The sequence below is a fragment of the Manis pentadactyla genome, chromosome 3, assembly GCF_030020395.1.
Source record: "Manis pentadactyla isolate mManPen7 chromosome 3, mManPen7.hap1, whole genome shotgun sequence".
Classification (NCBI taxonomy): domain Eukaryota; kingdom Metazoa; phylum Chordata; class Mammalia; order Pholidota; family Manidae; genus Manis; species Manis pentadactyla.
The window spans coordinates 1,137,797-1,162,034 of NC_080021.1; the positions used below are offsets into that span (position 1 = coordinate 1,137,797).

The following is a 24,238-nucleotide window of genomic DNA, read 5'->3' on the forward strand; positions in this document are numbered from 1 at the left end:
TGGTCCTGTGCTTTCCGACTCCCGTGGCCCAGCTCTCGGAGTGGAGTGTTTGCAAGCACAGGCCGGGGCGTGGGGGGGGGGTTTCCAGCCGGGGCGGGCCGGCTCGGCTCGGCTCCACCCTGCTAGGTCCCGTTGAGGACCCAGCGGAGGAGGGGGGGCTTCCCTGCTATGCGAGGTCCCTACTGTCACTTGTACTGGTAGTGCTGGGAAAGGTTGGCCAGGAGCTCCCAAAGTTCCAGGACGCCCTAGGGCCCCCCCTACCCGGCGAATGGAGTGCCGCCTCCGCCCGGCGCTCAGCGAGCCTGCGTTCTGGTGGGAGGGGCAGAGGGATGCCTGCGGGCCAGCCTGCAGCGGAGACGCCGGCACGGACTTGAGCTCCCGCCGTTCCTTGCGCGTGGGACTGGTCGCCAAGCTTCCCGGCAGGCTGTGCGCGGGCCCTCTACGGATCCTCGGAAGCATCGGGCCCGCGGGGCCTTGTGGGGGTTGCAGTTCCCTGCGGCGATGAGCGGCGAAGGCGAGCCTCAGCTTCCCGGCGGGCAGCGCGGCGGTCGGCGGGGCAGTCCGGCGGGCAGCGGCGGCCGTTTCGGCTGCGGCACAACAGCGGACGAGCGGGTGGGCCGCGAAGATGAGCGGTGGCCGCCGCCTCCTCAAGGTCTGAGCGCTGCGCGGGCCCCTCCCCCAGCCCGGGCCACCGGGGACCGAGCGCTCCGTGCGCGAGCCGGGCCCAGAGCCGCCGCCGCCCCGGGCCGCCTGCCGTCCCGCCCCGCCCCCCCGGCCGACCGGCCCGGCGCTCATGCGGTCGGAGTCCCGCCTCCCGCCCGAGCCGGAGCCCGCGCCGCGCGCCCGCCCGCACCATGCTCAAGTGCATCCCGCTGTGGCGCTGCAACCGGCACGTGGAGTCGGTGGACAAGAGGCACTGCTCGTTGCAATCCGTGCCCGAGGAGATCTATCGCTACAGCCGCAGCCTGGAGGAGCTACTTCTCGATGCCAACCAGCTGCGCGAGCTGCCCAAGGTGAGGGGTCGCCGGCACCTGCCTCCCGACCCAGTCCCCCGCCCCGGATCAGCAGGGCCACCTAGTTTGCAGCCTGGCCGCTGCCGCCTGCTGGCTTGAGCGCTTAGTAGACGCAGGTTCCGGTTGGGGCACTGCAATCTGGTCTTACTGGTTCTTACTGGTCAGAGCTCCACCCCAACCAGCCTCACCCTCCTCACCCACTGCGGGTGCTGGCACTGGCACTGGCACCAGGTGACAACGGTCATCAGGTGCTTGTCTGGGTGCAGGATGGTCACTGGGCCTAGAGGGGCCAGAATGAGAGCGTGGTGGAGACAGATGAGATGGGGTGGAGCAGGGCAGAAGGGGAACTTGGAGTGGCTGATGGATATTAACTTGCTGGGTTGTTTTGGAGGTAGAGAGCCCGGCCTTCTCCCTGAACCGCTCTTTTCCTCTTGTGTGCTGGATGGGGTCAGGGGAGCCTTTCTAAGGTGCTTGTCCTGGACAGGTCAGGCCTGCGTCCACTTCTCAGGGCTCTTGTTTCTTCCGGTCAGCTTGCTTTCCTTCTCCTAAGGTTCCTTCAGAAAAGGCTTAAAGGAAGCAGGTCACAAAAGGATTTCCTTTATGGAGACAGGGTGCTAAGTGGCCTAAGGCCTGGGGGCTGCATGCCACAAAGGGTGTGGCTCGCTCTGGGCTTGGACATGAGTGAGAGCTTTCTCTTGGGCATCTCCAAGGCTTGCCTGCAGCCCTTACATGCAGTCGCATGCAGATCTGTGGTGCTCTATCATTCTCACTACTGTTTTGGTCATTGCCAAGTCTTACACAGGCCTGGGGTGGCCGCTCGCCCCGGTGCAGTAGCAGAAACCACCTGGAGCCTTGGAGGGCTTCTCTGTGGGATGGGTGGGAGAGGTGCCTCGGGTGGGGGGTTGGCATCCTGAGGGAGTACCGGGTGAGGAGGGACAGCTTGTCCAGGCAGGAGAAGGTGGCATCGCAGCTGAGATTGGAGCCTGTGAGGTTAATCACAGGGCAGAATGGCAGTAGCGAATGCATCTGAGGCGACTTGAAGGGACCAGATGTCTGAAGGCAGTTAGTGCACACAGCAGGATGTGCATGCCTGCTTTTCTCTCCCTGCTCTCCCTGCTGGATAATGTGGCAGGACCTTGCATTCATGTGTGGCCTGGAGTGTACAGAGGCCTAGGAGACCCATGACCTATGAACTTGGGTCTGTTCTGAAAGGGCTGTCTGCCACAGGGCCCACCCCCCTGACCCCACCCCACCCCCACCCCCAGCCCTTCTTCAGGCTGCTGAATCTGCGCAAGCTGGGCCTGAGTGACAACGAGATCCAGCGATTGCCCCCAGAGGTGGCCAACTTCATGCAGCTGGTGGAGCTGGACGTGTCCCGGAATGGTGTGCAGCCCAGGGGGTGTCTGGGTTGGAGCGTGGGGCTGACAGGAATGGCTTTGAGTTTCTGGAGGCTGTAGGCATCTTTCTGTGGTGACCCCTCTCCTGTCACAGACATCCCTGAGATCCCTGAGAGCATCAAGTTCTGTAAGGCCCTGGAGATCGCGGACTTCAGTGGCAACCCCTTGTCGAGGTGGGTGGTGGCTGTGGGGGGGGGACAGTGGAGGACGGGACGCCCCACAGCACTGGCCTGGGCATCTGAGGCCCTCCTCCTTCTGGTGTAGGCTTCCCGAAGGCTTCACTCAGCTGCGCAGCCTGGCTCACCTAGCCCTGAATGACGTCTCTCTGCAGGCACTGCCCGGGGACGTGGGCAAGTGAGTGCCCTCTGGGGCTGGGGCCTTGGCACAGCCTTGTCCCTGCCCTTCTCCCCACTGTGCCTGCAGCTCTCATGCCCTGCTCTGATTTCTCTTTCAGCCTGGCCAACCTGGTGACTCTGGAGCTGCGGGAGAACCTGCTCAAGTCGCTGCCTGCGTGAGTGGGCTCGGACCCCCCAGGGCTGCCCACTGTGGCCCCGCTCACCCAGGGCTGTGCAGCCACAGCAGAACCGGCTGTTTCCTCTGCAGGTCCCTGTCTTTCCTGGTCAAGCTGGAACAGTTGGACCTGGGCGGCAACGATCTGGAAGTGCTGGTGCGGGGAGGTGGGGCTGTCCGGGGTGGGGGGGCTGCCCTGGGCGCGTCAGGGCCTGGCACAGCGGGTGAGTCGCGGCCCTCACTCTGCCTGTCTGCTCTCGCAGCCCGATACTCTGGGGGCTTTGCCCAACCTGCGCGAGCTGTGGCTGGACCGGAACCAGTTGTCGGCACTGCCCCCGGTGAGTGAGGGTGCGGCAGCCCCTGGCTCCCGCCTGGCGCTGTCACCTGACCTTTGGCTCCCCCCGCCCCCTAGGAGCTCGGGAACCTGAGGCGCCTGGTGTGCCTGGACGTGTCGGAGAACAGGCTGGAGCGGCTGCCCTCGGTGCTTGGTGGGCTGGTGCTGCTCACCGACCTGCTGCTCTCCCAGAACTTGCTGCAGAGGCTTCCTGATGGCATCGGTCAGCGCTGACCCAGCCACTGGAAGGGGCGAGGCTGTGGTGACCCTGGGCCTGGAGGAGGGTTGTGGGGCGAGGACCCTGGGAGGCATCCCTGAGAAGGGGGAGAGAAGGCTGCGGTCGGGGTGGGTGGCTGTGGGCTACGTCTGAGCAGCCGAGGCCGCTCAGGGTGGCTGAGTGGGGATGGCGAGCTCAAGAGAGCTGGTGGGCAGTGGGCACAGCTGTAGGGGAATCGCAAAGGACATCGGGAGCTGGTGGGCATAGTGGGTCAGGCTTGTGGCAGGACACCTGAGAGGGTTTTGTGCAGGTGTGGGACCAGGGCAGGATTTCTCAGCACTGGGGGCTGGACTGGGACCTCTGGCCCAATCGGCTCTGTCACTCATGTACCCCACCCCAGGCCAGCTGAAGCAGCTGTCCATCCTGAAGGTGGACCAGAACCGCCTGTGCGAGGTGACCGAGGCTATCGGGGACTGCGAGAACTTGTCTGAGCTGATCCTCACGGAGAACCTGCTGACGGTGGGGCCCAGCCCTGAGGCTCCTAGCCCTAGTGGGGGGTTGGTTTCAGGGTCAGAGTGGGGGGCAGAGAGGGTGGGGGGCTTGGAGGCCAATAGAGTGACAGAGGCGGTAGCTGGATGTCTGCTTGGGCAGGACAGCAATAGCAGGGAGCTGCCGAAGGGCAGAGAAGAGGGCAGAGAAGAGACTGCCACGGGGAGCCCTCATCTTCCTCCTGCAAAGCCCCAGAGGGCTTCTGCTGACCTCTCACCCTTCCTCCTGGCCAGGCCCTGCCCCACTCCCTGGGGAAGCTGACCAAGCTGACCAACCTCAATGTTGACCGGAACCGCCTGGAAGTGCTGCCACCTGAGATTGGAGGCTGTGTGGCACTCAGTGTCCTATCCTTGAGGGACAATCGCCTGGCCGTCCTGCCACCTGAGCTTGCCCACACAGCCGAGCTGCATGTGCTGGACGTGGCCGGGAACCGGTGAGTGCCCGCCTGCCCTGCTGGTCCCCACTGAGCTGATTGTGCCCCCCGGCCCCCCGCCGAGCTGACCGTGCCCCCCGGCCCCCAGGCTGCAGAGTCTGCCGTTTGCGCTCACCCACCTCAATCTCAAGGCCCTGTGGCTGGCTGAGAATCAGGCACAGCCCATGCTTCGGTTCCAGACCGAGGATGACACCCAGACTGGCGAGAAGGTGCTCACCTGTTACCTCCTGCCCCAGCAGCCACCACCCAGCCTCGGTAGGTTGTTGGCAGTTGGTAGCATCGACCCAGGGGTATGTGCGGACTCAGGTGAGGCTTGGGTCTCCCTTGGCGCTTGCCTCTTGCAGAGGACCCAGGACAGCGGAGCAGCCCTTCAGAAAGCTGGAGCGATGCCCCTCTCAGCCGCGTCAGTGCCATCCAGTTCTTGGAGGGCCCTGTGGTCGGGGAGGATGCCGAGGAAGCAGCTGCTGAGAAGCGGGTATGGGGGTCCCTGGGCAGGCCGCCCTCTCCCAGGTGGCCCTCTGCTCTGCCCCAGCCTCACCCCCTTGCTGCTGCAGGGCCTACAGCGGCGGGCCACGCCCCACCCCAGTGAGCTCAGGGAGATGAGGAAGGGCATGGAAGAGCGGCGGAATGAAGCCTTCTGCAGGCCTGGCCCTGGGACACCCTCACCCCTGGAGGAGGTGCCTGTGGGGCCCGTGGGGTGCAGGCGGGAGCCCTGCCCGCAATGCTCCCTTCCGGGAGCCTTTGGTGTCTCATTCATCCTGGGTGTGGGGCTCGGAGGGCCCATTGGAAGTGGGGGTTATGGAGGAAGAGACATGCCTAGTGAGAGCAGATAGCCCAAGGCAGGGCAGGACCGTGGCAAGCAAGGGCTTCTGGGTGCTGAGAGAGCGGGCGCCACATGGTGTGGGTGTGTGGGGCGACAGGACATAGGAGCCAGATGTGGCTGTGGTCTTGGTGGCGTGGGGTGGAGTGCTGGGCCTGTGGGTGCATGTCCATCTTGGTTGCCCACACGGCTGGCGTGGGCGTCAGCTCCTGTGAAGGGGACTGGAGCCGGAGCCAGCACGGCCTGCTTGGTTCATTCACAAGTTTCACTTTTTTCATTTGGAAGTTTCTGGCAATGGAGTGAGGGAAAGCTTTGGGGCTGTGGGCACAGCAGGGCGTCCATGGACCCCGGGAGACACGTGGCAGGGTCTGTTCCTGTGGCACGCCACCCTCCACCCTGGGAGGCAGCCCCTGGGAGGCAGCCGTGGCCTGTGTGGGTAGCCGTGCTTCAACTTTTCGCAGGCTGGCATCCTTCTGGAAGCTCATTGAAGTCTTTGTTGTCCTTTTTCGGAAAGGTCTTTGAGCATTTTTGCCACAGCCCTGTGGTTCTGCAGGTTCACAGTTCCGTTTGATGGCAGTGTGTCTTCCATGGGGGCTGGGCAGACAGCAGCCGCGAGGGCTGAGCAGAACTCACCCCATTCTGCAGGGCGGTGGCAGCTGCAAGGGGGTGAGCCCACTAGGGGCACTGCAGTTTGGGCAGCAGGGAGCCCAGGGGCAGGTGGGTGGCCTGTCCCTGAGAGTCTGCCCCACCGCCTGGCTCTGCCACAGGAGAAGAGGCTGAGTACCGAGTCTGGCCTGAGTGAGAACTCACACCTGTCCGCAAGCACAGCCTCCCTGGGTGAGCCTGAGGGCCCCCCAGCAGAGGTGGACGTGCTGAGCCGGCAGGAAGCCGAGCCAGCTGCCCAGGAGGAAGCCGAGGAAGAGGCCTATGAGGAGGTAAGGCTTGTCTCGGAGGCCGTGCACCTTGACTCTTCACCTCGGACCACGCCCGCCCTCGCTTCCTCCTTCCTGACCCCCTCGAGCTGGTGAGCGGTCTGGCCAGGGTTGGGTTGGCTGCACAGGTGGGTTCTCTCCTCTGCAGCCTGCTGCCCCCGGCTGGGGTGGGGCGCGGGGTCTCCACTCCCCAGCCAGGCTGTGGTCCCCGTCCGGCATCTGTCACACCGCACCCATAGAGCACCCAGGGGTTCCTGCCCTGTGGGTGAGCTGCAGCATTGGGCTGCTGAGAGCTCCGTGTGGGGGCGCGGGGGCCACCCAGCTGGGCCTTCTTGGGGCGGAGCTCTTCTGTGCCTCTCGTCAGGCGCGCCCCTTGTCAGGCAGCCCCACCTCCTGGCTCTTCATGCTTGGGGAGCCTCTGGGCGCCTGCGCGGGGCTTTCCTGGGCCCTGGCGGGCGTGGGCCCGGCTGCCGCCCTCACTCAAGCTCAGCCCCTCGCAGCCCACAGTGCGCTTCGCGGAGGACACCCTGGTGCTGCCCCCCCCAGGGGAGGACGCCGAGAGCGAGGAGGGGCAGGAAGAGGGGCAGCTGGAGGCCCCCTGGCCCCCGCCTGGCGGGAGGCAGCGGCTCATCCGCAAGGACACACCCCACTACAAGAAGCACTTCAAGATCTCCAGGCTGCCCCGGCCCGAGGCCGTCGTGGCCCTGCTGCGGGGGACGCAGCCAGACGGCGAGGGCCTGGCAGGGCCGCGGGGCTGGCACAACGGCCCCCACACGCCCTGGGCTCCTCGGGCCGAGGAGGAGGAGGAGGAGGCTGAGGAGGCCGAGGAGGCCGAGGAGGAGGCCGAGGCAGCGGTGGTAGCGGCTGATGAGAAGGAGGAGGAGGAGGAGGAGGCTGGGGCTGCGGCAGCCTCTGTGCCCTGCGTCAAGGTGGGTCTCACCCCACGTTCCTGCCTGGCCCAGGCTGTCCCAGCCCCTGGGCAGTGCCCGCAGTGCCCCTCCGCAGGGGCCCAGACTCACGCTGGCATTAACCTCTGGCGCTGCTGGGGACAGCGCCGGGCCCGTGCCCTGACCTGGGTGGCAAGGGAGGGGCCCATATGTGAGGGCGACTCGCTCTGGAGGGCCCTGCTGGCCTTGCAGCCCATGCCAGGGGTCCCCCAGCTACCCTCTCGCTCAGGCTGGCCGGCCTTCTTGGGCCCTGGAGCCGGGCTTCCGGTCGGCTGTGGGGCCTTCACCCAAGTTCTTGTCCCAGTGCTCGGATGGCTCTCCTGGGCCCACGTGGGCTTGTGCCCGCTCCCCGGGGACGCCCTGCTCCACAGCACGCTTGTGTTCCTGACACTTTGGTGGTCCCTGAGAGTGGTCCCCTGAGAGCTGAGGGGACTGAACAGTCGGAATCTGGGACCACCAGTCCTAGGCTCGGCTGCCGGGTGGGCCAGCAGCTGCAGTCACACCCTCAGTGGGGGGACCCTGTGCCCGGGGGCAGCTCCAGACCCAGGCAGGGAGGGGCCGGCGCTAGGGCTGCGGGAGCTTGGTGTGGGTTCTTCTCTCGCTCGTGGCGTGGCTGGGTAAGGTGGGGCGGGGCCGGGCAGAGGCTCACCTGCGTGCCCTCGCTGGTCCTGTCCTGACAGGGGGTGTCGTTTGACCAGGCCAATAACCTGCTGATAGAGCCTGCCCGCATTGAGGAGGAAGAGGTCTGTACTTGCTCGCTGCTCTGTGCTCTGTGCCCTGGGCTGCTGCTGGCCTCGCTTCCTGGGCTGCGGGCTCTCACGTTGGCTCCCCATGTCCTGTGCACACACACCCCTCCCGCGAGTGCCCCTGCCCACTGCATTAGCGCCGGGGACTGGGCTGACACATCCTCGTGGAGCCTGGTGGCCCTCGGGACAGAGTGCTGGCCCTGGGCAGGGACAGAGGGTCTCAGCAGGGGTTTTGGCATATTTCCTGCCCTTGTGCCCGCAGGGGCCCCAGAGCTTTGAGGCACTGGGGCGGCAGGGCAGGGGCAGGGCCTCACACCTCCCCACCCATAGGCGGGTGCCCCTTCCAGGCTGCATTGCCTTGAGCCCTCAGCCTCTGGCGCTCTACTCAGGCACTGCTTGCCTCTGTCCAGCTTCTCTGTCATTCCCACGCTGGCTCAGGTCGCTGGACAGGACTGTGCGCCCCCCTGCCCCCTGTGAGGCTCACAGGTAGACTGCACCCCTCATGGCCTTGCTTGGACATAGCCCATCCACTCTGTTTCCAGCTGGCACTCACCGTTGTGCGGCAGACTGGGGGCCTTGGCATCAGCATCGCTGGCGGCAGGGGCTCCACCCCTTACAAGGGGGACGACGAGGTGAGGCCCTGCCCCGTCCCACCTGCTCGCAGGCTCCCTGACCTCGGAGAGTATGCATACCCTCACACCCACCTGACTGCGGACCTGGGACTGGAACCGGCGGGGCTTCTGGTCTGAGGGGGTCCATGGGTGTGCCCCACCTGCCGGCTCCTTGGCAGGCTCGTCTTCCTTCCACTAGCTCCCTAAGTGCTGGGTTTGGGGTCAGAAACCCTTCTAGCAAATGGACCTGTGCCCTCCAGCCCCCTGGCACGTGACACCTGCAGCAGCATGAGCCCGGCTCCTGTGTGCCCCCAAGGCTGCCGCTCCCACGCCGTACCGCATCTTGGCAGTCTTGCTGGGAGCAGTTGCCCTTGGGGTGGCTTCCAGGCCTTGTGCAGTTACTGAGGGCCCCTTCCACAGAAGGGCAGGACAGAGCCCCCTCCGTGGTCCATGCAGATGCTGTCTGCTCAGCTTCCGTATGTCTTCCAGGGCATATTCATCTCTCGGGTGTCTGAGGAGGGCCCTGCGGCCCGGGCTGGAGTCCGAGTGGGAGACAAGCTCCTCGAGGTCAGTCAGGGAGCCCCAGTCACTATCCGAGTGGGTGACAGTCCCAGCTGTCAGGTGCTGCTGAGCTGTTTCTGTGGGATGTGGGAGGCCTGGCCCCTGTCCTATAAGAGCCCTGAGCACAGTACACCAGGCGGGGCACAGAGCCTGTGAGCCAGGGGTCTAAGAGGTCCAGTTCCTGGCCCCCGGAGGGAGACACTGTTTGGGTGGGATACCTGCCCTGTGGGATGGGATGCTGTCTATACCAGGAGCTAAGGGGGCTGCCCCTGGGTCTGGCCACTGAGGTGTCCTGGTCACTAACCTTTAGGGGGCTGGGTGGGGGGTTTGGCTCCTGCCCTGGAACCCCTGCCTGCTGGGCCTCTGGTGGCCCTGCCCCAGCAGGGGTGTCAGGGAGCTATGGGAAGCCATGCACCTGTTCACCAGCTGTCACTCTGGGGCAGAGACTGGGCAGTGTGCCCTCCCAAAGGCAGGCTACATCCACCCAGGTTGGCTGGTGAGCCCTTGAGTGGAGAGGACACATCTCCCTGAGGCAGGGCCAGAGTGGAGATACAGGGCCAGAAACCTCATAATCCTGGGTATCTTTAGCTGTCTGACTGTGTGGATGAAGGGCAGGTGGCAGGGGGTTCCCAGGACTGGTGACAGGTGTGGACCAACAGGAGAGACATCTACCTGCTCCCCTTGGTCAGTTCACCTGCTGGCCCTGGGGTTACACAGATGTGGGTGGGTTGCTGGGGCCACAGGAGCTGAGCAACTGCCCACCAGGGGCCCCATGGCCTGTCCCCTGCTCTGCCTCCCCATTAACACACAGTTGTGTGTCACTGGCCACTGGCCACGGCCTGCCCTGACATGCGCCACGTCTGCAGGTGAATGGCGTACCCTTGCAGAACGCTGAGCACCACCAGGCCGTCGAGGCGCTGCGGGGGGCAGGTGCTACTGTGCAGATGCGGCTGTGGCGGGAACGCATGGTGGAGCCCGAGAACGCCGTCACCACCACGCCTCTGCGGCCTGAGGATGACTACAGCCCCCGGGAGCGGCGGGGAGCTGGGCTGCGGCTGCCCCTGCTCCAGCCTGAGACCCCTGGGCCCTTCCGCCAGCGCCACGTGGCCTGTCTGGTGCGCAGTGAGAAGGGACTGGGCTTCAGCATCGCTGGCGGGAAAGGTTCCACGCCCTACCTGGCTGGTGATGGGGTGAGGCAGGCAGCGGGGAGGGAGGGGCCTGTGGGTGGGACTGGGACCGGACCGGGATGGGGACTGGCTGCCTCGCCTCCCTGCCACCTGGTTCTCCTCCCCTTCCCGCTCAGGGCATCTTCATCTCCCGCATCGCTGAGGGGGGTGCTGCCCACCGGGCGGGCACTCTGCAGGTTGGCGACCGTGTCCTCTCGGTGAGTGGAGGTAGTGGGGCCTGCCCAGACCCACCCCCTCGCCCCGCTTGCCCCATGGGGCCCCCTGACAGGCCACATTCTTGCAGATCAATGGGGTGGACATGACCGAGGCCAGGCACGACCACGCTGTTGCTCTGCTAACTGCCGCGTCCCCCGCCATCGCCCTGCTGCTGGAACGGGGGGCTGAGGGGCCCCTTCTCCCCAGTCCCCTGCCACACTCTCCCCCAGCCCCCACTGCTGCTGCCGCCACTGTGATCACTGTCACTCCTGGGGAGCCTGGGCCCCTGAGGATGGCCCCCAGCCTGCTGGCTGCTGCCCTGGAGGGGCCATACCCAGTGGAGGTGAGACCCCAGCCCTCTCCCTGCCCACCCCGCCCCCTCCTCCATGTCCACACAGCTCCAGGTGGGAAGTAGGTGTCCACGCTTTCTCTGTTCAGGCCCCAGGATGCGGGGGCTTTGCCCCACAGTTGATCCCCCCCCAGTGGTCCCCTGTGCACCCCGACACAGTTTCCCTGCAACACTCCCATCCCTGACGGCCTGACTGCTGCCGCCTGGACTTGCACGCCCTCCGGGCTGGAGAGCGCTCCTCTGGTGCTCCGAGAGTCCTGGTCCGGCCAGCCCCTCATGCCTTCTGCATCCCCAGGAGATCTGTTTGCCGAGAGCTGGGGGCCCACTGGGGCTCAGCATTGTTGGGGGCTCTGACCATTCCAGCCACCCGTTTGGTATCCAGGAGCCTGGTGTATTTATCTCGAAGGTAGAGTGGAGTGGGCCTGGCGGATGCCTCTACAATGAGGGCCTGGACTGGGCATGGGGCAGTAAGGTCCGCGGCCCCCTGAACACCACCCACCTCAACAGGTGCTCCCACGGGGCCTGGCTGCTCAAAGTGGCCTGCGGGTCGGGGACCGAATCCTGGCAGTGAACGGGCAGGATGTGCGGGAGGCCACACACCAGGAGGCGGTCAGCGCCCTGCTGCGGCCCTGCCAGGAGCTGGTGCTGCTTGTGCGGAGGGACCCACCACCCCCGGGCATGAGGGAGCTCTGTATCCAGAAGGCCCCTGGGGAGAGGCTGGGCATCAGCATTCGCGGGGGTGCCAAGGGCCATGCAGGGAATCCCTGCGACCCCACAGATGAGGGCATCTTCATCTCCAAGGTGAGGGTCCTGCCTGGACCAGCCCATCCCATGGTGCTCACGGGGGAGAGGGCGCCTGGGGCGGGCTGGGGCCTGAGGTGCAGGGCCTGTGTCTCCTTGCAGGTGAGCCCCGCGGGAGCGGCAGGGCGTGATGGCCGCTTACAAGTGGGGCTGCGACTGCTGGAGGTGAACCAGCACAGCCTGCTGGGCCTGACTCACGGGGAGGCTGTGCAGCTGCTGCGCGGCGTGGGCGACAGCCTCACCGTGCTCGTCTGCGATGGCTTCGATGCCAGCACCACCCCTGCCCCTGAGGTCAGTGCCCCGCCCCCCACCCATCAGTCTGCTGGAGGGACAGGGTCCTGCCCCCAGCACACCCCTGAGGGGTCATGACGAGTGACCCCGTGGGGGCCAGGAGAGCTGATCCTACCCATCTCTTAGCCAGGGAAACACTCAGCCACCATTACTCAGTGCAGGTGTGAGCTGTGGGGTTCAGGCGGTGCCAGGTGGGGGTCTCATCCGCCTGCTCATGGTGCATGCAGGCCCTGGCCTCGGTAGGACAGGGTGCATGAGCCTCTGGCATGCTCGGGTCCTAGAAGAGCTTGAGCCACCTGCCCTAGTGGGGCAGCACCTGCAGAGAGTGGCCACTAGGCCAGGCCAGACTGGTTCAGAGCCAGGCACACAGCCAGGCTGGGGCCCCTCAGGACTGTGCCTGTAGACCCACACAGACCCCGCCCATCTTGCCTAGCGCCGTCCTTTTTTGGCAGCCCCTGACCAGGAGGCTTGTTCCCCAAGGCCTTCCGTCCCAGAGCAGAACCTGGGTCGGGGCATGTGGGGAACCCAGCTGCCCACCCCGCTGGCCTGCTCAGGGTCTCGTTCCATTTCGCCCCCTCCCGCCTTCTCTGCTACTGTCTCGGGGGCCTGTCGGCACGATCTGGGGCGGCAGCATCTGCCGTGAGGGTGTCCTTGCAGGCCTGACCTCAGACGGGTGGGTCACCTCAGGCTGGTCCTACTGCAGTGGGTCTTAGGGAAGGCGACTCGCTGCCCCCGTCCCCCTGCAGCCAGCCTGGGGCCGCCCCTTGTCCTCTGTTGCCTCCTGAGTGGGAGTTGGTTTGCTTTTGTCCTTTACTCCAGGGCTGCGTGCAGTGATGCAGGCCTGGCTTCCCGGGTGCTGGGCTGGCCCTGTGTTCACATCTCCCTTTGTCCCTGCAGGAATTCTGGTGGTTTCTGAGGAGGAATCTCTTTGGAATTAAGCTCGGGACCATGTCCCCAGAGAAGTCTTTGCCTTTTGTTTACTTACTTAAATATGTTTCAGTCAATACATTTACTCATTTTAAAGCTTTTTATTCAAAGAGAGACTTGAAATAGCTTTGTGGTGAAGGGTCCAAACATCTGAACTAGAAGGGACTGGTGTGCCCCTGGGTCAGCGGGCAGGGCGCCCTCACTGGCCTCTGCCGCCTGGGCACCCGGCCCTTCTGTGAGTTGGCCGTGAGCCTCCTGCATCTGGTGGTCTCCCTGTGCTCTGAGGGCGGCTGCCCAGGCGCTCCCGGTGTGAGCCGGTGAGCTCGAGGGCCTGTCTTTGTGCTTCTGGAGGGAGTTTCTGCAGGAAAGAGCCCTGGCCATGCCAGTGCGGGGCCAGAGCTGCCAGGCCCATCTCCCTAGCCCTGCTTTGGGTGGCACAGACCTGTGTCCACGTCCTTTTCCTTTTGGGAGTTTGTTTTCCGTTACAAAGAACGTGAATGCTGTTGCTTTTACTTTGTAGAGTGGTGCATTTGGAGTCATAGAGTGTATGCATGGTTTACAAAACAAATCTAATCTTTTCCTTTGTGACTTCTGGATTTTGGTTTTTGCTTAGGAAAACCTCCATTTCAAGATTGTCAAAACATTGTTCTGTATTTTCTTCAAGTACTTCTAAAATATTTCTAAGTTCTGTAATTAACCTGGATTGCTTTCCAAGCGAATGGGTAAGTTGTCCCAACAGCAAGTACTGAGTCATTTGTCATTGCCCCACCGATTTGGGGAAGCATGACCTCCCTGTGGGTCAGAACTAAATTCTTTGTGTCAAAGTGTGTGCCAGCACTGCTGGTGGACCTGGTGCAGCCTGACTCATCCCTGGGCTAGTGCACTGTCCTGAACACTTGCTTTATGGATGTTTGACACCTGATTGGTGGGTTAAGTCATCTACTTTTTTTTCCTTCTTTTGAAAAGCTTCAGTCTATTTTCATGTGTTTTCTCTTTCAAATGACCTTGCCAAGTTCCCTAACAAAAGTTGGTCGGGACTTCGTTGATCTCAGAATTGTTACTGTGTGACTGAGCTTTCCAAACCCATTCATAGGTCGCCTTCCTTCCTAATTAATCCTAACCTAGTGGAAGCCCTGGGCCTGAGCAGCGGCTCTGAGTTCCCTTTCTTGGTCACACCCCGTCTGTCGCCTCCGGGACCCTTGCTACTCTGAGGAACAGTGGGGCAGCCAGCGGCCTTGCCTTGCACCAGCTGTAAGGGGCTGTTTCATCTTGTGGTTCAATGTTTGATAATACCTTTTAAAATTTGGGGGGCTATTTTGATTTCTAAGCTGTGAGAATTGTTATCTGAAACAGGTATTGAGTTTTCTGGAGTCCTTTTATTAATGGTTTTTGCATCCCTGTGCCAAGCGGGGTTGTGGTTCAGCCCACAGGTGTCCTGTGGTTGGCTTGGTGCCTTAAAGAGAATGGAACAATCATTATATATATGTACAGTCTCCCTCTCTGTATATATATATATATATACATATATGTATATATATAATCACGCCAATATCTGGACTCCTGGCAACTCTGGGCCCTCATTCCCACAGGCTGTCTGTCGTTTTGAATTCTCCAGGGCGTTGGGCAGGGTGCTCACAATTCTTTACCCCGCCATTTTTCTTACACTTAGCCCACTTGATTATCTGTGCTGACCTGTCCAACCCCTGCAGGAATCAGGGTTTGCCAACTGTTGCCCTAACTTTGTTTTGATTCTGCAAACCAGCCTGTGCTCTGGCCACCTTCTTCCCTCGGCAGCCGAGCTGTGGATGGAGGCAGGCTGTCACTAGGGCTTGCCTGTCCTTGCCTCACAGCCGGTGCATCCCAGAGTTCCTGCAGCCTTACAGACCTGGACGGCTGGTTTGTTTGAGCTGTGGGGCCTCAGGCAGGCACTTGGCTTCTCTGTCTCAGTCTCCTCAGTGCAACAGGGTAAGAGCATGTCTGCTTCGTAGGGTCACTGAGAAGACTGACTAGAGCAAACAGCACATGGACACCTCTCTGGCAGCGCCACAATCCCTGAGCAGGCCTGGGCGCTGCTTCCCAGGAAGGCCCAAGGTAGAGAGAGTCTCCCTCTCATTTCTCCCCTCTGTGGTCGTGTCCTCTTCCTGAGCCAGTTGTTTCTGTCTTCTTTTCTTCCTGCTCACACTTGCCAAAGTTTTATGTATTTTAATGACCTTTTCAAAGAACCAGCTTTTGGATTTTAACCAAGACTACTTTTCTGTTTCACTATTTCCTTGATTTCTGCTATAAGAATATGCCTTCTACATATATTGCTTTTAATTTTTCTACAAATCTGTAAGGAGGGGATTTTTTTTTTATCCTAAAAGAAGATTTTATACAGGAAAGGTGAGATAGGTGCTTGATTCTTTCATTTTGTCAGTTTTTTTAATAACAAGCTGGTGCCTTGGAAACCTCCAGAGGTGGCTCCTTAGTTGTTTATTTTTGTTCTTAGTGCTGTTATGAGCCCGTGGGTCTGTCTGTCCTTGATGTGTCTGACCTGCTGTGTCCCGTGCTCACGCTGTGCCCTTAGTGGGCAGTGTGGCTCCCGTGCCCTTTCAGCCTGGCGCCTGATAGCTTCCTTGCTCTCTGCTGTAACCAGATGTCCACATAGTTCCCACCCCAGCCCTGGAGCTGGCTGGCTGGGGAGGGTCCTTCCCAGTGGACGTGGCAGAGAGAGCTTGGGACGGGCTGAGGGGCCCGTGGCTCCTGGGCTTTGGCTGCTTCCAGGACCCACAGCAGATGAGCAAGGGCGTGGGTAGTAAAATCAGGAGTTTATATTGTTATTTTCAATTCATACATAAGGTTATGGGGTTTTTACTAATTTCTTTGATTTTGTATTTGTGTTTCTCACACTGAAAATTGTTTTAAAATAATATTACTGTAATTACTTAGTTATTTCAAACTGCAGTACCGATATTACCAGTAATTACCAGTAATTAGCCGTTTAAGATTTCTTTAGGTCTTTAGGATTCATCCAACTCATATGTACAATCAAAACACTGTGTTTTTAAGTCACTTGAAATAATTCTTTGTATTGTTCTGCTGCCAACTGGATAGTCAGTCAGGCTTATGTATTTTCAGTGCTTAGGGATGCCTTTTAAACATCAGTTTCTTATTAGTGTCAGCCTTTCACGGTTCCAAAGCCACCACTGCAGCTGACTCGGCACTGCCACAGAGCCTGCCTCCCATCTCTGCCTGTGCCTGCCCCGCACGGGCCACTTCATGGGACAGATTTGGCTTACCCTGCCATTATTTCTTTTTGAAAAGTAGAAACATATATGTAAAATAAAAAATAATTTTTAACTTGGAGAAAAGTAAAGGAACAGTCCACACAGCCTCTCAGAGGCCCCCATGCATGTCACCAGCTGTCCCAGGTGTCCTCATAGCAAAGGGCACAGTCCAGGGATGTAAGTGGCATCTGGCTGTCTTGGCTCCACAGTCTCCCCTGACTCTGACCCTGAACTTGTGATGACTACAGGCCGCCCCTCCCTGTGGGTCCCCCTGACACCTCCTGGCGACACGTTCCGGTAGGTGCTTTTGGCAGATCACCGCAGAAGCCGCCTCAGGGCCTCCCACCAGGACGCACAGGTGGCAGATCGCCCCCTTCCTGATGATCTCCATGGCGGTGTCACCCAATTTCCCCACTGCAAAGTGACTCTCTCCCCTTTGAAATTAGTGTTTTGTAGGGAGGCACTTTGAGTTCCTATCAGAACTTCTCCTGACAGCTTCAGCACCTTTGTTTCCCAATTTGGTGATACGGTGGTTGCCGAGGATGATGTTTTTAAAAAAAATTTTTTATTAAGGTATGATTGATACACTCTTACGAAGGTTTCACATGAAAAAACAATGTGGTTACTACATTTACCCATATTATCAAGTCCCCACCCACACCCCAGTGCAGTCACTGTCCATCAGTGCAGCAAGATGTCAGAGATCCACTATGTCCCTTCTCTGTGCTACACTGTTCTCCCCGTGACCCCCCACACCATGTGTACTAAACATAACACCCCTCAGTCCCCTTCTCCCTCCCCACCCGCCCCCCACACCCCTCCCCTTTGGTAACCACTAGTTCATTCTTGGAGTCTCTGAGTCTGCTGCCATTTTGTTCCTTCAGTTTTGCTTCATTGTTATACTCCACAAATGAGGGAAATTATTTGGCACTTGTCTTTCTCCGCCTGGCTTATTTCACTGAGCATAATGTCCTCCAGTTCCATCCATGTTGCAAATGGTAGGATTTATTTCTTTCTTATGGCTGAGTAGTATTCCATTGTGTATATGTACCACGTCTTCTTTATCCATTCATCTACTGATGGACACTTAGGTTGCTTCCATATCTTGGCTATTGTAAAAAGTGCTGCGATAAACATAGGGGTGCATATGTCTTTTTGAATCTGAGAAGTTGTATCCTTTGGGTATATTCCAAGGAGTGGGATTCCAGGTTCAAATGGTATTTCTATTTTTAGTTTTTTTGGGAACCTCCATATTGCTTTCCACAATGGCTGAACTAGCTTACATTCCCACCAGCAGTGTGGGAGGGTTCCCCTTTCTCTGCATCCTTGCCAACATTTGTTGTTCTTAGTCTTTTCAGTGCTGGCCAGAGGATGATGTTTTAAATTTATCATTTCTTCTACATGTACCCATTGGCTTTCCACTGTGAGGAGGAGCTTTCCTTTCTCTGCAGCGAGGTATTTGCCCATCTACCCACTGCATAGACTCACCACTTTCTATTTTATTTCATGGGTGATAGTTTGTCACTATCACTGTCGATTTTGATGCTAAAGTTGTCCCAGATTTGGCTGATGAAAGGGATTTCTGGCTGGCCCTGTACCCTTTTAACATAACCCCACCTTCCTGTGAGCAACTTACTTTCTGGCACAACAGGCACAACAGGATGTCCTGGGCTTACCTTGTACTTCCCACCCAGCCCTGCAGACATTTCTGCAGGGAGCACCGGTTCCTTTTAGTGGACAGTGATATTTAGAAGCCAAGGTCTGGGCCTTGCATGTGCTCACAGCCATGTGGTCTCAGGACCTCCCAGTGGTTTGGAGCTTGCATGTGTGTGTGTACACATTGATGTCTGTATCTCTGGGACTCTGGAAAAGCATGAGTTCATGGCAGTTATCACCCATTCCATTGCACACCACAGGTCAGCCCTTCCATATGCGAATGGCCTTCCCTGATGCGAGAAACCAGGCGGCATCCTCCTCGCCACCTGTTCTTCCCACCCAGTCCCTCTGTGCGACCATCCTTCCCGGTCCGAGGCCCTGCCCCTCTCGGCCTGCCCTGTGGCTCTTTGACTAAGTTATTCCACAGGTTGGGAAGGTAGGCTCCCTAGATTTTGTTGTTAAATCTGCTAGTTTTGTCAGCACCTGAGTCATAGCTCAGTCCCCACGCCGGTGTGTTTATCGTATTCCCAGAAGTCTCCGCTTCCTCTATTCAGCCGCCCACTTGTTTATCGCTCACAGTCAGTCACTGCATCTGCCTCATAAATGACGCTTTCTGTTGTGAAATGTCTCTCGCCTGCTTGCTGCTTTTGCCTGGAAGTCCATCTTTGCTGCGATCATCTCTTCTCTTTACTTTCTGTTTCTTTGTGGCTGGTATCTCTGCCCCTCCCTTTATCACTTCACTTGAGCTTTTGAAAAGCGACTGTCTCCGGGCCGGTGTTCCCGCCCACACTGCCGGTGCACCTCGTCAGCCGGGGCCTCCTGTGCCTGTCACTGTGCAGCTCTTCTCTGGCGTCCTTTGCTCACAGCTGAGCAGCCCCTTTTGTCTCTTGTGGGGTTGGAAGTGAGCCATTCCTGTGTTTCCATCTGACCTGTGTTCACCTCCAGTGCTCGCCACCGAAGCACACATCATGGCCAGACCACACGCTCTCGCCTCCCTGTGCTGCTCCTCATGTCTGTCTGCCTGGCCTGCACCTACCCAGGCTGACAGGAAATTTAGCTCTTCATGGTTCAGAGCTAGCTGGGTGTTCTCTTGCAGTGTGTCCTTTGTTTCAGAACCTTTCAGGGTGCTTGCACTGCAAACTCGAGGCAGCCTGTGAGTGTGGTGCCCTGTGCTGCCAGGCCCATCATTGCTTGCTGCCCAGTCCCCTGCTCCACCGATGTCAGTTCTCTGCTCCCTGGGGTGAGTGTCCACAGCCGGCCTGTCCTGCCTCTGCCCCAAGCAACATGGCGCAGTGTCGAAACCTCGTCTGCTGCCCAAGATGTGCAGACATGGCCTGCGCCACCCCGCATCACAGACTGAGTGACGGCACAGTGTCCTGGGCAGCCAGCACCGCTTACAGAGAACCCTGTGGCCTCCGTCTCCCTGCAGCTGCCTCAGCCATGTGCTGGTGGCGGACGCTGCCCCTGGAGCGTGACCTGGGGACCGGGGGCCCCACCCTTAGCCCATTCCCCTCCATAGGTGTCCCCGGGTGTCATCGCCAACCCCTTTGCGGCAGGCGGCAGCCGCCGGAACAGCCTGGAAAGCATCTCGTCCACCGACCGGGAGCTGAGTCCCGAGGGCCCTGGCAAGGGCAGAACGCAGCTGGGGAGCCCGAGGCTGCCAGGCTCCGGCCAGAGTCCACCCTGCCCGCAGGAGAAGGGGCTGCCAGGACAGACCTTGCAGTGGGGACCAGAGGCTGCGGTGAGTGTCCGGGGCCCCCTGCTCTGTGCTCCGGGTCTGTCTCCACACACAGCCCTCTCCCGGCCAGGGCAGTGCAGGGGTGCACGCAGCCCGAGGTAGCTGGTGGCCACGTCCCAGACACCCACCTGTGCTGGGTCACAGAGACCCTGGTAGCTCTGTGCTCGCTGCTCTCCAGAGTCGGAGTCCCAGGGGCTCAGAGCTGGACTAGCCACCCGCCCAGTGCTGGCAGTGCACACAAGGGGCACCCCTGGCCACCCCTTTCTCTTTTGGTATTTCTGCCTGCCTACCTGTCCACTGGTCCTGTCCCTGCCCTTGCTCCCTCTCCTTACCTGAGACCCGCAGCATGGAGCTGCTGCACGGGCACCACTGGGGGCCCTGCGCCCAGGGTGAGGGCTGCGACGGCTGCAGAGGGCCCGTGCCTGGGGGTGGGGGCCTGTGAGGGAGGACTGGCCCAGGGCACCCAGAGCTCTGCCTCCCTGCTTGACATGGGTTAGACTCAGACCAGGCTGTGAGGCCTGACTGCTGTGCCCCCGGAGCAGAGCACACTAGCTGGGCAGAGTTCGTTCCTGTGAGGGGATCCCCCCCTTGCCCGCAGACTCACTGAGCGTGCTGGGTGCCAGGGGCCCTGAGCCGCTCCCTGCAGGCAGAGGCGGACTCAGAGGTCTCAGGGCAGAGGCAGCTGCCAGGCACTGGAGCCGTCGGGGGTCCCAGTGGGGCGGAGTGCAGGCCGCTGCGGGGAGCCCTGGAGGCCAGGGCTCGGGGTGAGGCCCAGAGCTGACAGCTGGGTGGGGGTGGACGCTGGGCAGGATGGACATTCAGTCCTCATTCCTCCCTCAAGAGGCCTAAAACAACCCTCCCAAAGGCTGCACCCAGCCAGCCGCTGCTGGGAGACCCCTCAGGAACGTGAGTAGTTGAGTAGTGGCCTCCAGAAGGTACTGCAGGGGGAGGCTGGGCTGTGCGAGGGCCTCAGAGAAGCGGGGGAGGGGGGTGATGAGCACCCCAACAGCTTGGGGCTGAGGGAGCCTGCTCAGGGATTTTGGTGCAGACCCTCTGTCCCTTGGCCAGGAACTGAGAGCAGGAAGCCTGTAGGAGGGGCGGGGGCCCAGTGTCCTCTGACCAAAAGGGGGCATAGCTGAGGGTGGCTGGCATGAGTTGGGGCATCCCTGGCTCAGGCACCTTTGAGGTGCATGGGGAGGGCGGCTGGTGGCTGGGGTTGGGGGTGTCTCTGGAGCAGCCAGCTTCCCTGGCCCATGTGTTACCCGGTGTGTTGGCAGGCAGTGGGCTGGGTCCTTGGCCGAGGGCCTGTAGTTCCCCATCACCGTCTGTCCTGGGCCCCTGTCCCCAACCCCCCATCCTCTTCTGGCTGGCTGTGTGTCTGTCTCTGTCTGCCACAAAGCTCCACACCACCCCGTGGCACAGTCCGCTGCCATTGACTGATGCCTGGCTACTCAGCCCATGCTGCTGGGGTTGGGGGCAGAGGCCGTGCAGGCCACGTCCCAGGCCTACTCCATCCCACTGGTGTTATGCGGGGCGAGGGAGAACCTGGTGGACTGAGGCCGCAGTCTTTTGGGGAGAATTCTTCACACTGGCCCATCTGGGGACATCCCCTGGGCTGGGATCAGGTCAGAGAACTGGAGACTGGCCTCTGCTGCCAAGGCACCCCAACACCCAACTCCCTGTGGGCCCCAGCCCTTCCCTACCCTCACCCTGCCCACCCCCGGCTCATCCAGGTTCCATTTGGGGCAACTGGAGGGAAGATGGCTGAGGCCCCCTATTCCCCTGGCCGCCAGCAGGTGAGTGCCTGCCAGGTAGGGATGGACAGTACAGATGGGGCCAGTGTGCTGGGCTCCCTCTTTGGAGAGGTGGTGCCAGGGGACAGCATCTCTCTCAGATGTTACCCATCACGGTGAGGTGCCCTGGGCACCCTCTTGGCCGGAGCTGGCTGGCAGTCTGGTCGGGGAGCTCCCTGTGGCCACCCTGGGCAGGCAGGCTGGATGGGCCACGCCACCTGCCCCAGTGCCTGGCTGCCGCACCTCTCTGCTCGTCTGTCAATCCCTGGGGGTTGGTTCAGCCCTGCCACATGCTCCCCACAGTCCCACCTGCCGAGGTGCTCTGGCTCTGTGGCATGGAGGAAGCCAGGCCGCAGGCAGTGCCCCTCTTGCCGCACTGCACGGTGCGGGGGGTACCAGTACCAACTCAGTTCCTGGCCTCTGCCCTACAGAGCAGATGGGGCATGGCAGCCCCCTACTGTGGGCACCTATGCCACCACCCACCGTGGCTCCATTTCTTTTTCCCCACCACCCTCATCCCCTTAGTGACCCCCTGATCCTTTCCTCTGGGCCCCACCCCTGCCCTTTGCAGACAAAACCAGGGGTGATCCAGCCACTGGCTCAGGCCTGGCCATGGGGCTCCCTGGCCCCCAGGGGCAGAGGTGATTCCTGCTTTGTGAGTTCCCCGAACCACAGGGGTGGGAGTGGAAGGCTGTGAGCAGGGACATCTGGAGGCTGGGCTGCTGGTGGTTCCCCGGGACAGCTGTCCCAGCATGGCCCACTGTGCCCCTGCCCCCCAGCCTCCCTCCCCACCATCCCCTGAAGAGCTGCCCGTCAACGTGAAGCAGGCCTACAGGACATTTGCTGCTGTACCTGGCCTGCACCCACCCCAGGACACCCCTTCCCAGGTATGTGATGGCTTCCCGCCTGCCCCCTGCTGCATGTGCCTTTGGGCTGTGTGCCCCGGGGAAGCCTGCCAGCCGGGTCTCAGAGCCTGCCCCCTCAGCCCTCCATGCCTGGGCCTACGGCCTCACCGGAGCAGCTGTCTTTCCGTGAGCGGCAGAAGTACTTTGAGTTGGAGGTGCGTGTGCCCCAGACTGAGGGCCCCCCAAAGCGTGTATCACTGGTGGGTGCTGATGACCTTCGTAAGATGCAAGAGGAGGAAGGTGAGCCAGTGGGGGATTAGCAGGCTGACCTGCCCCGAGGCTGGAGGCTGAGCCTGACTGGGGCACCTCCTCGCCCCGACCCCCAGCCCGAAAGCTGCAGCAGAAGAGGGCGCAGGTGCTGCAGGAGGCAGCTGCCGCGGGGCGTGCCCCGGACGGAGAAGACCCTCAGGAGGGGGAAGAGCCAGAGGAGGAACCGCCCTGGGCTGGCCCAGGCCCTGGCACAGGGTGAGGGGGTGAGGGGCTGGCATCTGGTGTCTCCCCAGGCAAGCTCCTCCCACTGGTGCCCCACCTACCTGGCCCTCCTTTCCTGTCCCCTGGTCCAGGGTCTGCCCCACGTCCCCTCTGCCCCATGTGGGAGGCAGCGCCCCTGTGCGGACAGCCAAAGCTGAGAGACGCCATCAGGAGCGGCTGCGTGTGCAGAGCCCTGAGCTGCCCACACCCGAGCAGGCCCTGTCCCCTGCAGAGCGCCGTGCCTTGGAGGCTGAGAAGCGGGCACTGTGGAGGGCTGCCAGGTGAGGCCCGTCCACCCACACTGCCCCCTGCCGCCCACTGGGCCCTGCCCAGCCCCACCCTTCCACTCTCCTGCAGGATGAAGTCTCTGGAGCAGGATGCCCTCCGAGCACAGATGGTTCTCAGCAAGTCCCAGGAAGGCCGGAGCAAGCGCGGGCCTCTGGAGCGGCTGGCTGAGGCCCCTTCGCCTGCACCCACCCCGTCACCCACCCCCTGGGAAGGTCCGTGTGTCCAGGGGGAGGCGTGGGGCTCAGCCTGCAGTGAGGACCTCGCCCAACACCCATTTCTTGTTCCCCCAGACCTCAGCCCTCAGACCAGCACCTCCCCGGGACACCTGGTGAGGAACAGTGGCTGTTGTCCTCCTGCAGTTCCCAACCCCCGCGGCGTGGGGGCGGGGACCCAGACTGCACCCCCACCCCTCACTCTGCTTGCTCTCTGCCTCTCTCCCCTCCCGCTGCCCTTGCAAGGCCTTGTCTGGGAGGAAGTTTGACTACAGGGTGTTTGCAGCCCTCCCTTCTTCCAGACCTGTCTATGACATGCAGGTACCAGGCCATCTTGGCCCTTCTGCAGGATGGCCCTGCACGGTTCCTGCCACCTTTCCACCTGTGCCTGTCACCCAGCCCACCCCCCCCAACACCTTCCCCATCTGTCTCTGCTGCCAGTCCTGTTCCTTGGGTGTGGGGCCTGCCCCCTCCCCCACCCCTCAGCCAGGTTCACTGGGTGGTTTCAGGCAGGCCTGGGCCAGAGCCCTGACCCAGCCCTTCTCCCCATCACAGTCCCCAGATTTTGCTGAGGAGCTGAGGTCCTTGGAGCCGTCTCCCAGCCCCGGTGAGTTGGCTGGCCAGTTCCAGGAGTGCCCCCAGGGTGCCCACCCACCTCGGCTCACTCCCCTGCATCTGCCCTCCAGGCCTGCAGGAGGATGGGGAGGTGGCCATGGTGCTTCTGGGCGGGTCTTCACCAGGTGCCGTGGGCCCCGAGGAGGTGACACTGTGCAGCAGCCGCCGCCCCATGCGGCCAGGACGCCGTGGCCTGGGCCCAGTGCCCTCCTAGACGATTGGTGTACCTTCCCCCGCCCCTGACTTGGGGTGGGGGCCCTGCCAGCTCCGCCACCACCCTTGCCCGAAGTCTTTTTAACCTGGGTGTTAGAATTTTAAAGAGACCCCTCAGGAGTTCTGGCCGCTAACTGCCCCCTCCCCAGCCAGGACCTCATGTCCGTGCAAGACTGTAACTAGTGATATTTGTACAACCAAAGACTCTATTTTGTGGTTTAAGGAGAATAAAATCGACTACATTTTACCTGCCGTCCGCCA

General features: G+C 61.3%; 1 protein-coding gene across 7 annotated transcripts; it reads left to right on the top strand.

The window, feature by feature from the left end:
- The first annotated feature begins 778 nt into the window (after positions 1–778).
- On the top strand, positions 779–24,224 carry SCRIB (scribble planar cell polarity protein). Of its 7 annotated transcripts, XM_057497638.1 has the most exons (35): positions 779–1,013; positions 2,279–2,396; positions 2,505–2,583; positions 2,675–2,764; positions 2,865–2,921; positions 3,014–3,077; positions 3,184–3,258; positions 3,333–3,477; positions 3,872–3,990; positions 4,254–4,453; positions 4,542–4,708; positions 4,798–4,928; positions 5,008–5,130; positions 6,041–6,208; positions 6,706–7,134; positions 7,833–7,895; positions 8,441–8,530; positions 8,999–9,076; positions 9,937–10,260; positions 10,374–10,454; positions 10,541–10,795; positions 11,097–11,207; positions 11,309–11,602; positions 11,705–11,893; positions 19,262–19,483; positions 21,214–21,276; positions 22,053–22,160; positions 22,259–22,418; positions 22,505–22,643; positions 22,742–22,930; positions 23,007–23,149; positions 23,228–23,265; positions 23,396–23,470; positions 23,705–23,756; positions 23,836–24,224. In XM_057497638.1, exons 1-35 carry the CDS (start codon positions 855–857, stop codon positions 23,976–23,978), a joined length of 4,941 nt encoding a protein of 1,646 aa, XP_057353621.1. In that variant the 5' UTR covers positions 779–854; the 3' UTR covers positions 23,979–24,224. The 7 variants fall into 7 exon arrangements, with proteins under 7 accessions (XP_057353621.1, XP_057353616.1, XP_057353619.1 ...); XM_057497633.1 differs by lacking the exon at positions 23,396–23,470; XM_057497636.1 differs by lacking the exon at positions 23,396–23,470 and having other exon boundaries at positions 9,937–10,185.
- The last annotated feature ends 14 nt before the right edge of the window (positions 24,225–24,238 follow it).

Excerpts from the sequence above, each read along its gene's own strand:
- SCRIB (XM_057497638.1), top strand. The coding sequence starts at position 855 with ATGCTCAAGTGCATCCCGCTGTGGCGCTGCAACCGGCACGTGGAGTCG. Across the intron at positions 4,929-5,007 it reads AAGCAGCTGCTGAGAAGCGG|GGCCTACAGCGGCGGGCCAC; the intron begins GTATGGGGGTCC and ends TTGCTGCTGCAG. Across the intron at positions 23,266-23,395 it reads GCACCTCCCCGGGACACCTG|GCCTTGTCTGGGAGGAAGTT; the intron begins GTGAGGAACAGT and ends TGCCCTTGCAAG.